Below are 12,898 nucleotides of genomic sequence, written 5' to 3' on the forward strand. Positions count from 1 at the left end.
TCCAATTGATAGTATGATGGGAGAGTTGGAGAATGAACTTTAATAGATATGTCGTCTTTTCTCATTCTGACTTTCTTATGTTTGGTGGGTGGAAATATTAAACCCCCCTGGGGGGGGGGGGAGCCTCCTAAGAGCTCTCCTTGACCATATACCTGCTCACAATTATATCTGCCAGCCTCAAGAAACTAGCAACAGCTAATTAACAGCTTCAAAAAAAGATGACCCACCACCACCGCAAAGCTGGCACCTTAAGAAGGGCAGGAATGATTGGTGCTGCCGCGTGGTGACACCGCGGGCTACCTGCAGGAGGCGCGGGCTGCCTCCGTGCTCCCGGGGTAAGGGGCGGGTTCTCAGTGCAGGGAGGCTCCTGGGCAGCTTGTTTGCAACAATTATCGCCGCTGTTCCGCTTCTATCTCATTCCCGGTCGGAGGCCGGAGCAAGTGCAGTAGAGGTAAGAAATGTTCCAAAACCGAAAGTCGGTATTGCATCGGTTCCCTTCCCTCCAAGTTATGTTCGTGTTTTTTTTAAACTTGCGGAAGTATAAGGAAGGCTGGCGCCTGAAAATATGTCTGAAGTTAAACTGGTGCCGGGTGTACATTCACAACCTTATGCAATCGAATGGTTTCTGTAAACAGAAGGTCCGGTTCCAGGTGCACGTCCATGTGTCCTGTGACCTTTGCTCGCTGCCCGCGCGATGGGATTTGATGGCTGGGGGTTTGGTGCCATTCTCAGTGTCACCAGAGGTCACCCTCTGTGATCCCAAACATGTCACGGCTTTCGGCAAATGTGCCACCCAGTTCACAGAAGCGTTTTTTTTAAAAAAAACTTCAAGTAACAGCCTCAAGTTTCACTAAAGCGGCGCATTATTTTCGAAAATATATGCTGGCATGCGATGTTTATATTGTGTAAGAGTTCTGTGGCCGTGTACCGCCCAGTGAGCGCTCGGGCCGGGCCGGGCCATGTCGCAGTTGGGGCCACTCTGCGGGTATTTTGTGCGAAGTGATCACAGCGCCGGGAGATTGCGCGCCTCGCATTCCAGAGCCATGATCCAGCCTCCAAGCTGACAAACACCACGTTACCAGTGTGCCAGTTGAGGTGCAACGAATCTTCTGGCGCAGCATCTATTGGAAGAGCAAGGACTTACATTTATATAGCGCCTTCCACGGCCTCGGGCAGTCAATTAAGACCTTTTGAATGTGAAGGCACTGTTTCAACGTAGGAAGCCTACAACTTTAAAGGGAAAAACGTGGGATAGTATCAGCAGCAATCGTCATAGTTGACCTGATTATACAAACTTAAAAATAACCCCCCCCCCACACTTTTTTGAGGGGGGGGGGGAAACTAGTGTATGCATTTTAAGACGTTAACTTGCTATTGTGCAACTGATCAGTTAATATCGTTTGGGTTATAGGTATGCTGATTTCAATGGCATTTTATTTAACTGATCACTTATTTTTTTCTATTTTTCAGATTCTGAAATTGTCAGTATGCAATGTTGTCCCTTAGTCCATCGTTTTTGCAAATCAAGTTTGATGATTTACAATTTTATGAAAACTGTGGAGGAGGAAGCTTTGGTAGTGTTTACCGAGCAAAATGGTTGTCCCAGGACAAAGAGGTGGCTGTCAAGAAATTGCTAAAAATAGAAAAAGAGGTAAGATTTAGACTTGTGAAAGGCAGGTCATACCTGACAAAATCTGATTGAATTTTTTGAAGCAGTGACTAAAGTAGTTGAAGGGGAATGTCTATGGATGTTATTTATATGGACCTTCAGAAGGCATTTGATAAAGTCCCACATAAGAGACTGTTGACTAAGGTAGAAGCCCACGGAATTGAGAGCAAATTATTGATCTGGTTTGGAAATTAGCTGAGCGGCAGAAGACAGGCAGTAGGGATAATGGGTTAGGTACTCAAATTAATGGTGTCCCACAGGAATCTATGTTGGGGCTTCAACTATTCAGAGTATTTATTCACGGCTTAGGTGATGGCATAGAATTTTATATATCCAAATTTGCCAATGACACAGGTGGAATTGCAGGCAGGATAGATGGAAGCATAAAATTACAAAGGGATATCGATAGATTGAGTGGGCAAAACTGGCAAATGGATTTCAATGTAGGCAAATGTGAGGTCGGGTCATCCACTTTGGATCTAAAAAGGATAGGACAGAGTACTTTTTAAATGGTGAAAGGCTAAAAATAGTGGAGGTGCAAAGAGACTTCTGGGTCCAGGTACATAGATCATTAAAATGTCATGAACAGGTACAGAAAATAATCAAAAAGGCTAATGGGAAGTTGCCTTTTATATCTAGAGGACTAGAATACAAAGGGGTAGAAGTTATGCTTCTACCACACCTGGTTAGACCACACCTGGAACACTGTGAGCAGTTCTGGGCACCACACCTTAGGAAGGATATATTGGCCTTGGAGGGAGTGCAGTGTAGGTTTACCAGAATGATACCTGGACTTCAAGGGTTAAGTTATGAGGAGGGATCACACATTAGTTTTGTATTTCCTAGAATTTAGAAGGTTAAGGGGTGATATGATCGAAGTTTTCAAGATAATAAGGGGAACAGATAGGGAGTCTAGTACTACGGGGCATTATCTAAAAGACCTACACACAAAGGTTGGTAAAAGTTTGGAACACTTCCGCAAAATGCAATTGATGCGAGATCATATGTTAATTTTAAACCTGAGATTGATAGCTTTTTGTAAACCAAAGATATTAAGGGATACCTCAAATCTGCCATATTACCCCTCAACAAAAATAAAACAACCCTCGATCCCTCCGTCCTTGCAAACTACCGCCCCATTTCTAACCTCCCTTTCCTCTCCAGAGTCCTTGAACGTGTTGTCGCCACCCAAATCCGTGCCCTTCTTTCCCGCATGCATGTTTGAATCCCTCCGATCTGGTTTCCACGCCTGTCGCGGTACTGAAACAGCTCTGATCAAAGTCACAAATGACATTCTTTGTGACTGTGACAAAGGCAAACTATCCCTCCTCGACCTTCTCGACTTGTCTGCAGCCTTTGACATGGTTGACCACTCTATCCTTCTCCGACCATTCTATCCTTCTCCAACACCTCTCCACTGTCGTCCAGCTGGGTGGGACTGCACTTGCCTGGTTCTATTCTTATCCATCTAACTGTAGCCAGAGAATCACCTGCAACAGCTTCTCTTCCCGCCCCCGCATCAATGGGCCCAAGTTTCGAGCCGCGCCTAGAACGGCGCAGTCCCGACCTGGACGCCCGTTTTTCGCGCCACAAAGTGCACCTAAAAAAAACTTCCACATTCTCCAGCTCCCTGTAGGCCCTCTGGCCCTCGGCGCAGCGCAGCACGAGCAGTAGGGGGCGGAGCCAGGTCCCTGCGCTGAAAACAGTGCCGGGACCTCTGCACATGCGCGATACAGTGGGCGCGCATGTGCAGCAGCCCCAGGCACCCAAAACTGTGTGGAAGGAGCCGAAGCACGCAGCCCCTAGCCCTGGCCGAATGGCCTCACTGGGGCTGCGTGAAAACGGCTCCTCCCATGCCCAGCTCCTGCTTCCTCCCGACTCGACTCCCGCTCCCCCCCCCCCCCGCCCCTGGACCGGACCCGACTCCCGCTCCCGCGCCCTAGACCCGACCCGACTCCCGCTCCCCCCAACGGACCGTACTCCCACCCACCCCCCCGACCCCGACCCGACTCCTGCTCCCCCCCCCCCCCCCCCCCCCCCGACCCGACTCCTGCTCCCCCCCCCCGACCCAACACCGACCCGACTCCCGCTTCCCCCCGGACCGGACCCGACTCCCGCTTCCCTCCGCCTCCGGACTGGACCCGACACCGATACCGACCCGACTCCCGCTTCCCCCCGGCCCCCCCCCCGGACTGGATCCAACCTGACCTCCCTCCCCCTGACCTGACCTCCCTCCCCCTGACCTGACCTCCCTCTCCCTCCCTCCCCCCCGAACCGAACCGACCTCCCTCTCACCAGACCCCCGACCCGTGCTCCACCCGACCCGACCCGACCCGACCCAACGCCACCTACCTGTAAATCTGGTGCTGGGGACGGGCCCGGCCCGAAGTCTCGGGCCCGGCCCGTTCAGCCTCCCTCCCCCTTCTCCTTCCCCCACCCCTGGCCCCATCTCCTTTCTCTCCCCCCCCCCCCCCATCTCCTTTCTCTCCCCCCCCCCCCATCTCCTTTCTCTCCCCCCCCCCCCATCTCCTTTCTCTCCCCCCCCCCCCCCCCATCTCCTTTCTCTCCCCCCCCCCCCCATCTCCTTTCTCTCCCCCCCCCCCCATCTCCTTTCTCTCCCCCCCCCCCCATCTCCTTTCTCTCCCCCCCCCCCCCATCTCCTTTCTCTCCCCCCCCCCCCCATCTCCTTTCTCTTCCCCCCCCCCCATCTCCTTTCTCTCCCCCCCCCCCCCATCTCCTTTCTCTCCCCCCCCCCCCCCCATCTCCTTTCTCTCCCCCCCCCCCATCTCCTTTCTCTCTTTCCCCCCCCCCCCCATCTCCTTTTTCTCTCCTTCCCCCCCCCCCCATCTCCTTTTTCTCTCTCTCCCCCCCCCCCCATCTCCTTTCTCTCTCTCCCCCCCCCCCCCCATCTCCTTTCTCTCTTCCCCCCCCCCATCTCCTTTTTCTCTTCCCCCCCCCCCCCCATCTCCTTTCTCTCTCTTCCCCCCCCCCCATCTCCTTTCTCTTTCTCCCCCCCCCCCCCCATCTCCTTTCTCTTCCCCCCCCCCCATCTCCTTTCTCTCTCTTTCCCCCCCCCCCCCCCCCCCCCATCTCCTTTCTCTCTCTTCCCCCCCCCGCCCCATCTCCTTTCTCTCCCCGTCAGAAACACACACTGACAGACAGGGAGATAGAGACACTGGGTGGGGGGGTATCCCAGCACGATGTTGGAGGGCTCCCGGTGCTGCAGTCGGTAAGTAGAAAAAGCTTTGTTTTATTGTTTTAAAAAAAAATTATTTCTTATTAATTTTGTTTTGGTTGATTTATTGATTTATTTATCATTTATTATTGATGGCTCTTTATTTGTAAAACTGAAGTGTTTAATGTTAACTTCCCTTTAAACCCCCCCCCCCCCCTCCCATTCCCTACGCCTGATTTGTAACCTACGCCTGATTTTCTAAAGTGTAGACTAAGTTTTTTCGAGCGTACAAAAATCTTCACTTGCTCCATTCTGTTAATTTGGAGTAAGTTTTCACTGACGAAACTTTGAAAACAGGCGTAAGTGGCCGGACATGCCCCCTTTTGGGGAAAAAAAAATTCTGTTCCAAAGTGAAACTGTTCTAACTGACTAGAACTGGAGCAAACTAAATGGCGAGATATCCGATTTCTAAGATACTCCGTTCTACACCAGTTGCTCCTAAAAATCAGGAGCAAATCATGTCGAAACTTGGGGCCGTTATCTCTGGTGTCCCCCCAAGGATCTATCCCTAGCCCCCTCCTATTTCTCATCTACATGTTGCCCTTGGCGGCGACATCCAGAAACACAATGTCAGTTTCCACATGTATGCTGATGACACCCAGCTAGCTCTACCTCACTACCACTTTTCTCGATTCCTACACGGTCTCTAAATTGTCAGACAGCTTGTCCGCCATCCAGTTCTGGATGAGCAGAAATTTTCTCCAATTGAATATTGGGAAGCCATTGTTTTCGGTTCCCGCCACAAACTCCGTTCCCTCGCCACTGACTCCATCCCTCTCCCCAACTTCTGCCTGAGGCTGAACCAGACAGTTCACAACCTTGCTGTCATATTTGACCTGAAATGAGCTTTTGACTGCATATCCACAGCGCACAACTAAGACTGCCTATTTTCACCTCTAACATTGCCCGTCTCCGCCCTTGTCTCAGCTCATACGCTGCTGAAGCCCTCATCCATGCCTTTGTTACCTCTAGACTTGACTATTCCAATGCACTCCTGGCTGGCCTCCCACATTCTACCCTACATAAACTAGAGGTCATCCTAAACTTGGCTGATCGTGTCCTAATTCGCACCAAGTCCCGCTCACCCATCACCCCTGTGCTCGCTGACCTACATTGGCTTCCGGTGAAGCAATGCCTCGATTTCAAAATTCTCATCCTTATTTCAGATCAGCCATGATATTAAATGGCAGAGCAGGCTCGAGGGGCCAAATGGCCTACTCCTGCTCCTATTTCTTCTTTTCAAATCTCTCCACATCCTCGCCCCTCCCTATCTCTGTAATCTCCCAGTCCCACAACCCTTGCTTTTTGTGGTATCTATCAATGACTTGGACTTGAATGTTTGGGGGTATGATTTATAAGAAGTTTGCAGATTACACTAAAATAGGCTGTATGGTTGATAATGAAGAAAAAAGCTGCAGATTGCAGTAAGATATCAATGTACTGGTCAGGTGGGCGGAACAGTGGCAAATGGAATTCAATTCGGATAAGAGTGAGGTCTAACCAGGCAAAGGAATACACATTAAATGGTACGACACTGAAGAGTGTAGAGGAACAAAGGGACCTTGGAGTGCAGGTCCACAGCTCCCTTCAGGTAGATAAGGTGGTTAAGAAGGCATATGGAATACTTGCATTTATTAGTTGAGACATGGAATACAAGAGCAAGGAGGTTATGCTTGAACTGTATAAAACTCTGGTTAGGCCACAGCTGGAGTACTGTGTGCAGTTCTGGTCACCACATTACAGGAAAGATGTGATTGTACTAGAAAGGGTGCAGAGGAGATTTCCAAGAATGTTGCTGGATTGGAGAATTTTGGCTATGAGGAAAGATTGGAGATGCTGGGTCTGTTTTCTTTGGAACAGAGGAAGCTGAGGGGAGACCTGATTTGAGGTGTATAAAATTATGAGGGGAGTGGATAGGAAGGATTTGTTTCCCTTGGCAGAGGGGTCAACAATCAGGGGTTATAGATTTAAAGTAATTGGGGGGAGGTTTCGAGGAGATATGAAGGGAAATTTCTTCACCCAGAGGGTAGTGGAGATCTGAAACTCACTGCCTGAAAGGGTGGTAGAGGCAGAAACCCTCACCACATTTAAAAAGTACTTGGATGTGCACTTGAAGTGCCATAACCTACAGGGCAACGGACCAAGAGCTGGAAAGTGGGATTAGGCTGGATAGCATTTGGTCAGCCGGTGTGGACATGATGGACCGAAATGGTCTCCTGTGCTGTAAATTTCTGAGTTATATGAACCACTTTCCCCCCCCCCCCCCCTCACCCTGAGATATATCCACTCCTCTAATTCTGCCCTCCTGAGCATGCCTGATTTATAATCGCTCAACCATTGGTGGCCGTGCCTTCTGTTGCCTAGGCCCCAAGCTCTGGAACTCCCTGCATAAACCTCTACCCCTCTTTCCTCCCCCTCCAAGATGCTCTTTAAAACTTACCTCTTTGACCACCCTGTGTTAATTTCCACTTATGCAGCTCGGTGTCAAATATTTATCTCCTAATACTCCTGTGAAGAACCTTGGGACATTTCATTACGTTAAAGGCGCTATATAAATACAAGTTGTTGTTGATATGGGCCAAAGGAGTTGATATGGGTCGTTGGGAGTTAGGTCGCAGATCATTGAATAGCGGAGCAGGCTCGAGGAGTTGAATGGCCTACTCATGTTCCTTTGTTCCCATGTCATTTGTATTTTGTAGCTCCCCTTCCCATTAACCTATTTTCATGTTTTTTTTTTAAAGTTATGAATAAGAAGACTGACTCATTCCTTAAGCACCTTAACCCTTCCATTGTAATAATTGCATTGCTGTTTTTTGGCTGTTCCATTTCCAAACCTTTCTTCAGCTTGTAGGCCACGTCAAACATGGCCACAGATTAATATTTTTTAATCTTTAAATTCATCTGTTAAAGCCGCACACTTTGAATTGCCCCAACTATACATCCTCACACTTGTATAAAGTGTCTGACTAGCCACTGTTCAGATTAATCTCTATAGCAAAGTAGACTTGTTAGATATGTGGCTTTAGTGGTTCTGTCGATTAGTTAAAGGTTCTCACCACAGTCAGGAAGTTTATCTTGCCATTGAGATAATTAACACTTGTGTTGCTACAATTTATTTTGTTCATTTGACATATTTAACCTGACCATTTTTTCTGCTGCTTGGAAGCATGTTTATATTTTTGTGGTATTAGTGTCCAGTCAATGTAGGTTTCATTTTGAGTTTTGTTGTGCTTGAGTCAAGTTACTACAATTCCTCGGGTAGTGGGGAACAGGAGAAGGGAAAAGCCCTTTTTCATGCTGGCTTGATTTATTTGGATTGGCATACATGACCACTTTGGTTTCTTCATTAGTGATTTCACACAAGGAGAGAAATATGGTGATCGGCAGACTGAAACTTTTTATGTAGGAATATAAGCAGCTGTCTGTCTATGTTGACAAATACCTGGCAATCCTATGACCGAACATAAATAGTTAGACCAAGCTAGCAACATGGTATGAAAGAATACATTTTCCTGCCTTCCGCATCCTACAGCCTCATTTAATGCTGTTACCTAATTAGATGTTGACATTAGAATTGGTTAGATGGATTTCATGGAGCTGCTTTGATTTATGCTGGTGGAGAGTCTACTGAAATTTGACTGTAATAAAATTCTGCATATGTTCTCAATCTGTAGAGAAACTCACTTCTAAATGTCAACTTGTTTTTAATATGCTTCAGAGAAGTGGGCTGCAGAGGACAATTTGAATAAGAGGTATAATACTTAACGGGTAGAGAAAGTAAACAATACTTTTGGCATGCTTGAAAAATATCACCGTGCTGTATTTCATAATCACAATATCCATCCCAAGCACCAGCACAGAAAAGGCACCCTGTGTGAGATAGTTAGAGAGTTCTGCCCAGGATGAAAGAGGAGAGGAGGCAGAGGGAAATTAGTTCTCAATGAATCCTATACATAATCTTGTCACACATTCCTGCAGCTTTGATGTAAAGCTGCTTATGTTCCAACAAAATCTGGTTACCAAATATTTCGAATGACTCATTTTTCCTTGAAATGAAATGTGCAGAACTAACAATTTATTCTTGAAATACATTGTATAATACGTTGTGGAGCAAACTGTTAGCAGTTTTACTCAGTTTAAATGATGGCCCATTTCAGTATGAGGGTTGCGATAACTTTATTATAATTGTTATGGGAGAAACTGATTTTTACAACTTTTGGTAATTTTCTTTTGTTCAATTTCTGTCACTAGTTTGGGGATTTTGGAGGAGTCATGTTGCATTTAATTCTAGTATTTAAAAATGTGCAGCTTTTAAAGGCCCAAAAGTACTGCAGGTAAAATAATAATAATATTGTATTTCAGCCATTTATATTAAAATAGAATAGTTGATATTTGTTTGAATAATATATTTTCTAATTTTGAATTTAGGCTGAAATTCTTAGTGTTCTCAGCCACAGAAACATTATTCAATTCTATGGAGCTGTTTTGGAGTCACCCAACTATGGCATAGTAACTGGTAAGTGTTTTTGTAATATTCCACACAATTTTTCTTCAGAACTCAAAATAATTAGTGCTTTAATGCAATGCTATTCCTATTCTTGTTACTTGTCATAATGCAGAAATTAATGCTAGTTTTTGTCTGTTGGTTTATTCTCCGATTCGCCAAAAATACAAAATAGCAGATTTCATTTTTACATGCAGCACATATCCACCTTTTGGTGCTTGCAAGTGTAGCCTATTCAAAAGGGATTGAAGGGATATGGGAACAGGGAGGGTAAATGTGATTAGACTATTTGCTCGCATGGAGAGTAAACACTGGCATGGGCTGGTCAGACTGAATGGCCTCTCTCTCTGTTATAACTTCTATGTATTTCTGTGTAAGTATCTTGTGTTTAGTACCATGAAAAACGCTGACCACAAAGGTTGCCTCTGAAAATAACGTACTGTTATTGAATCATGGATGTGAAATTATAACTTGTAGGAGTCCTAAAATGATTCTATTCAGTTGAAATAAAACCTCTAATACTATTCTTTGAAATTGAACTGTACAATTTTTTAAAAAAGAAATCTGGTGAAATCAGACACTCTGGGAAATTGGCAACATAATAAAGTTGAAGGAAGGAGATGGCAGCTCTTAAATGTATTCCATTGAGGTGTGCCTCTTTGGGTATATTTATACTGCAATGTTAGACTTGCTTAACTGCAGGATGCATCTCTCAATGTTTGTTTGGGTTTAGAAACATAGAAACATAGAAAATAGGTGCAGGAGCAGGCCATTCAGCCCTTCTAGCCTGCACCGCCATTCAACGAGTTCATGGCTGAACATGAAACTTCAGTACCCTCTTCCTGCTTTCACGCCATACCCCTTGATCCCCCGAGTAGTAAGGACTTCATCTAACTCCCTTTTGAATATATTTAGTGAATTGGCCTCAACTACTTCCTGTGGTAGAGAATTCCACAGGTTCACCACTCTCTGGGTGAAGAAGTTTCTCCTTATCTCGGTCCTAAATGGCTTACCCCTTATCCTTAGACTGTGACCCCTGGTTCTGGACTTCCCCAACATTGGGAACATTCTTCCTGCATCCAACCTGTCCAAACCCGTCAGAATTTTAAACGTTTCTATGAGGTCCCCTCTCACTCTTCTGAACTCCAGTGAATACAAGCCCAGTTGATTCAGTCTTTCTTGATAGGTCAGTCCCACCATCCCGGGAATCAGTCTGGTGAATCTTCGCTGCACTCCCTCAACAGCAAGTATGTCCTTCCTCAAGTTAGGAGACCAAAACTGTACACAATACTCCAGGTGTGGCCTCACCAAGGCCCTGTACAACTGTAGCAACACCTCCCTGCCCCTGTACTCAAATCCCCTCGCTATGAAGGCCAACATGCCATTTGCTTTCTTAACCGCCTGCTGTACCTGCATGCCAACCTTCAATGACTGATGTACCATGACACCCAGGTCTCGTTGCACCTTCCCTTTTCCTAATCTGTCACCATTCAGATAATAGTCTGTCTCTCTGTTTTTACCACCAAAGTGGATAACCTCACATTTATCCACATTATACTTCATCTGCCACGCATTTGCCCACTCACCTAACCTATCCAAGTCACTCTGTAGCCTCATAGCATCCTCCTCGCAGCTCACACTGCCACCCAACTTAGTGTCATCCGCAAATTTGGAGATACTACATTTAATCCCTTCGTCTAAATCATTAATGTATAATGTAAACAGCTGGGGCCCCAGCACAGAACCCTGCGGTACCCCACTAGTCACTGCCTGCCATTCCGAAAAGTACCCATTTACTCCTACTCTTTGCTTCCTGTCTGACAACCAGTTCTCAATCCACGTCAGCACACTACCCCCAATCCCATGTGCTTTAACTTTGCACATTAATCTCCTGTGTGGGACCTTGTCGAAAGCCTTCTGAAAGTCCAAATATACCACATCAACTGGTACTCCTTTGTCCACTTTATTGGAAACATCCTCAAAAAATTCCAGAAGATTTGTCAAGCATGATCTCCCTTTTACAAATCCATGCTGACTTGGACCTATCATGTCACCATTTTCCAAATGCGCTGCTATGACATCCTTAATAATTGATTCCATCATTTTACCCACTACTGAGGTCAGGCTGACCGGTCTATAATTCCCTGCTTTCTCTCTCCCTCCTTTTTAAAAAGTGGGGTTACATTGGCTACCCTCCACTCGATAGGAACTGATCCAGAGTCAATGGAATGTTGGAAAATGACTGTCAATGCATCTGCTATTTCCAAGGCCTCCTCCTTAAGTACTCTGGGATGCAGTCCATCAGGCCCTGGGGATTTATCGGCCTTCAATCCCATCAATTTCCCCAACACAATTTCCCGACTAATAAAGATTTCCCTCAGTTCCTCCTCCTTAATAGACCCTCTGACCACTTTTATATCCGGAAGGTTGTTTGTGTCCTCCTTAGTGAATACTGAACCAAAGTACTTGTTCAATTGGTCTGCCATTTCTTTGTTCCCCGTTATGACTTCCCCTGATTCTGACTGCAGGGGACCTACGTTTGTCTTTACTAACCTCTTTCTCTTTACATACCTATAGAAACTTTTGCAATCCGCCTTAATGTTCCCTGCAAGCTTCTTCTCGTACTCCATTTTCCCTACCCTAATCAAACCCTTTGTCCTCCTCTGCTGAGTTCTAAATTTCTCCCAGTCCCCAGGTTCGCTGCTATTTCTGGCCAATTTGTATGCCACTTCCTTGGCTTTAATACTATCCCTGATTTCCCTAGATAGCCACGGTTGAGCCACCTTCCCTTTTTTATTTTTACGCCAGACAGGAATGTACAATTGTTGTAATTCATCCATGCGTTCTCTAAATGTCTGCCATTGCCCATCCACAGTCAACCCCTTAAGTATCATTAGCCAATCTATCTTAGCCAATTCATGCCTCATACCTTCAAAGTTACCCTTCTTTAAGTTCTGGACCATGGTCTCTGAATTAACTGTTTCATTCTCTATCCTAATGCAGAATTCCACCATATTATGGTCACTCTTCCCCAAGGGGCCTCGCACAATGAGATTGCTAATTAATCCTCTCTCATTACACAACACCCAGTCTAAGATGGCCTCCCCCCTAGTTGGTTCCTCGACATATTGGTCTAGAAAACCATCCCTTATGCATTCCAGGAAATCCTCCTCCACCGTATTGCTTCCAGTTTGGCTAGCCCAATCTATGTGCATATTAAAGTCACCCATTATAACTGCTGCACCTTTATTGCATGCAGTATAAGTATAGCAATCTGGCTTTACAAAGTTTTCAAATGGTCCCTTGCCCCCCCCCCCCCCCTTGATACTTTATAAACCTGGTTATTTAAATGTATTCCAAGTGCAGGCGCTCATATCTGCACTCTGAAAACTTAAAAACAAATTAAAGGCTTTGTTTACATGTGGGTTTTAACTCCCAATCTCAACAAAGTACAGTTGAGAATAGGACAGTATGTTTAGTACATTCTAAT

The 12,898-nt window shown here is 46.0% G+C and overlaps 1 protein-coding gene across 4 annotated transcripts in view; it reads left to right on the forward strand.

Annotated features, from left to right (window-relative positions):
• Positions 1-332: 332 nt before the first annotated feature.
• LOC139259849 (mitogen-activated protein kinase kinase kinase 20-like) overlaps positions 333-12,898 on the forward strand; it is a 73,973-nt gene continuing 61,407 nt past the window's right edge. The window contains exons 1-3 of one of the 4 annotated variants that reach the window (XM_070875735.1): positions 333-451; positions 1,471-1,651; positions 9,333-9,420. In XM_070875735.1, the coding sequence (XP_070731836.1) occupies positions 1,493-1,651; positions 9,333-9,420 (247 nt within the window). In that variant the 5' untranslated portion in view covers positions 333-451; positions 1,471-1,492. Of the gene's footprint in view, positions 452-962; positions 1,133-1,155; positions 1,216-1,470; positions 1,652-9,332; positions 9,421-12,898 lie in introns of those variants that run through there. The other 3 variants (XM_070875732.1, XM_070875733.1, XM_070875734.1) reach the window with 3 other exon arrangements.

The sequence above is a fragment of the Pristiophorus japonicus genome, chromosome 3, assembly GCF_044704955.1.
Source record: "Pristiophorus japonicus isolate sPriJap1 chromosome 3, sPriJap1.hap1, whole genome shotgun sequence".
Lineage (NCBI taxonomy): Eukaryota > Metazoa > Chordata > Chondrichthyes > Pristiophoridae > Pristiophorus > Pristiophorus japonicus.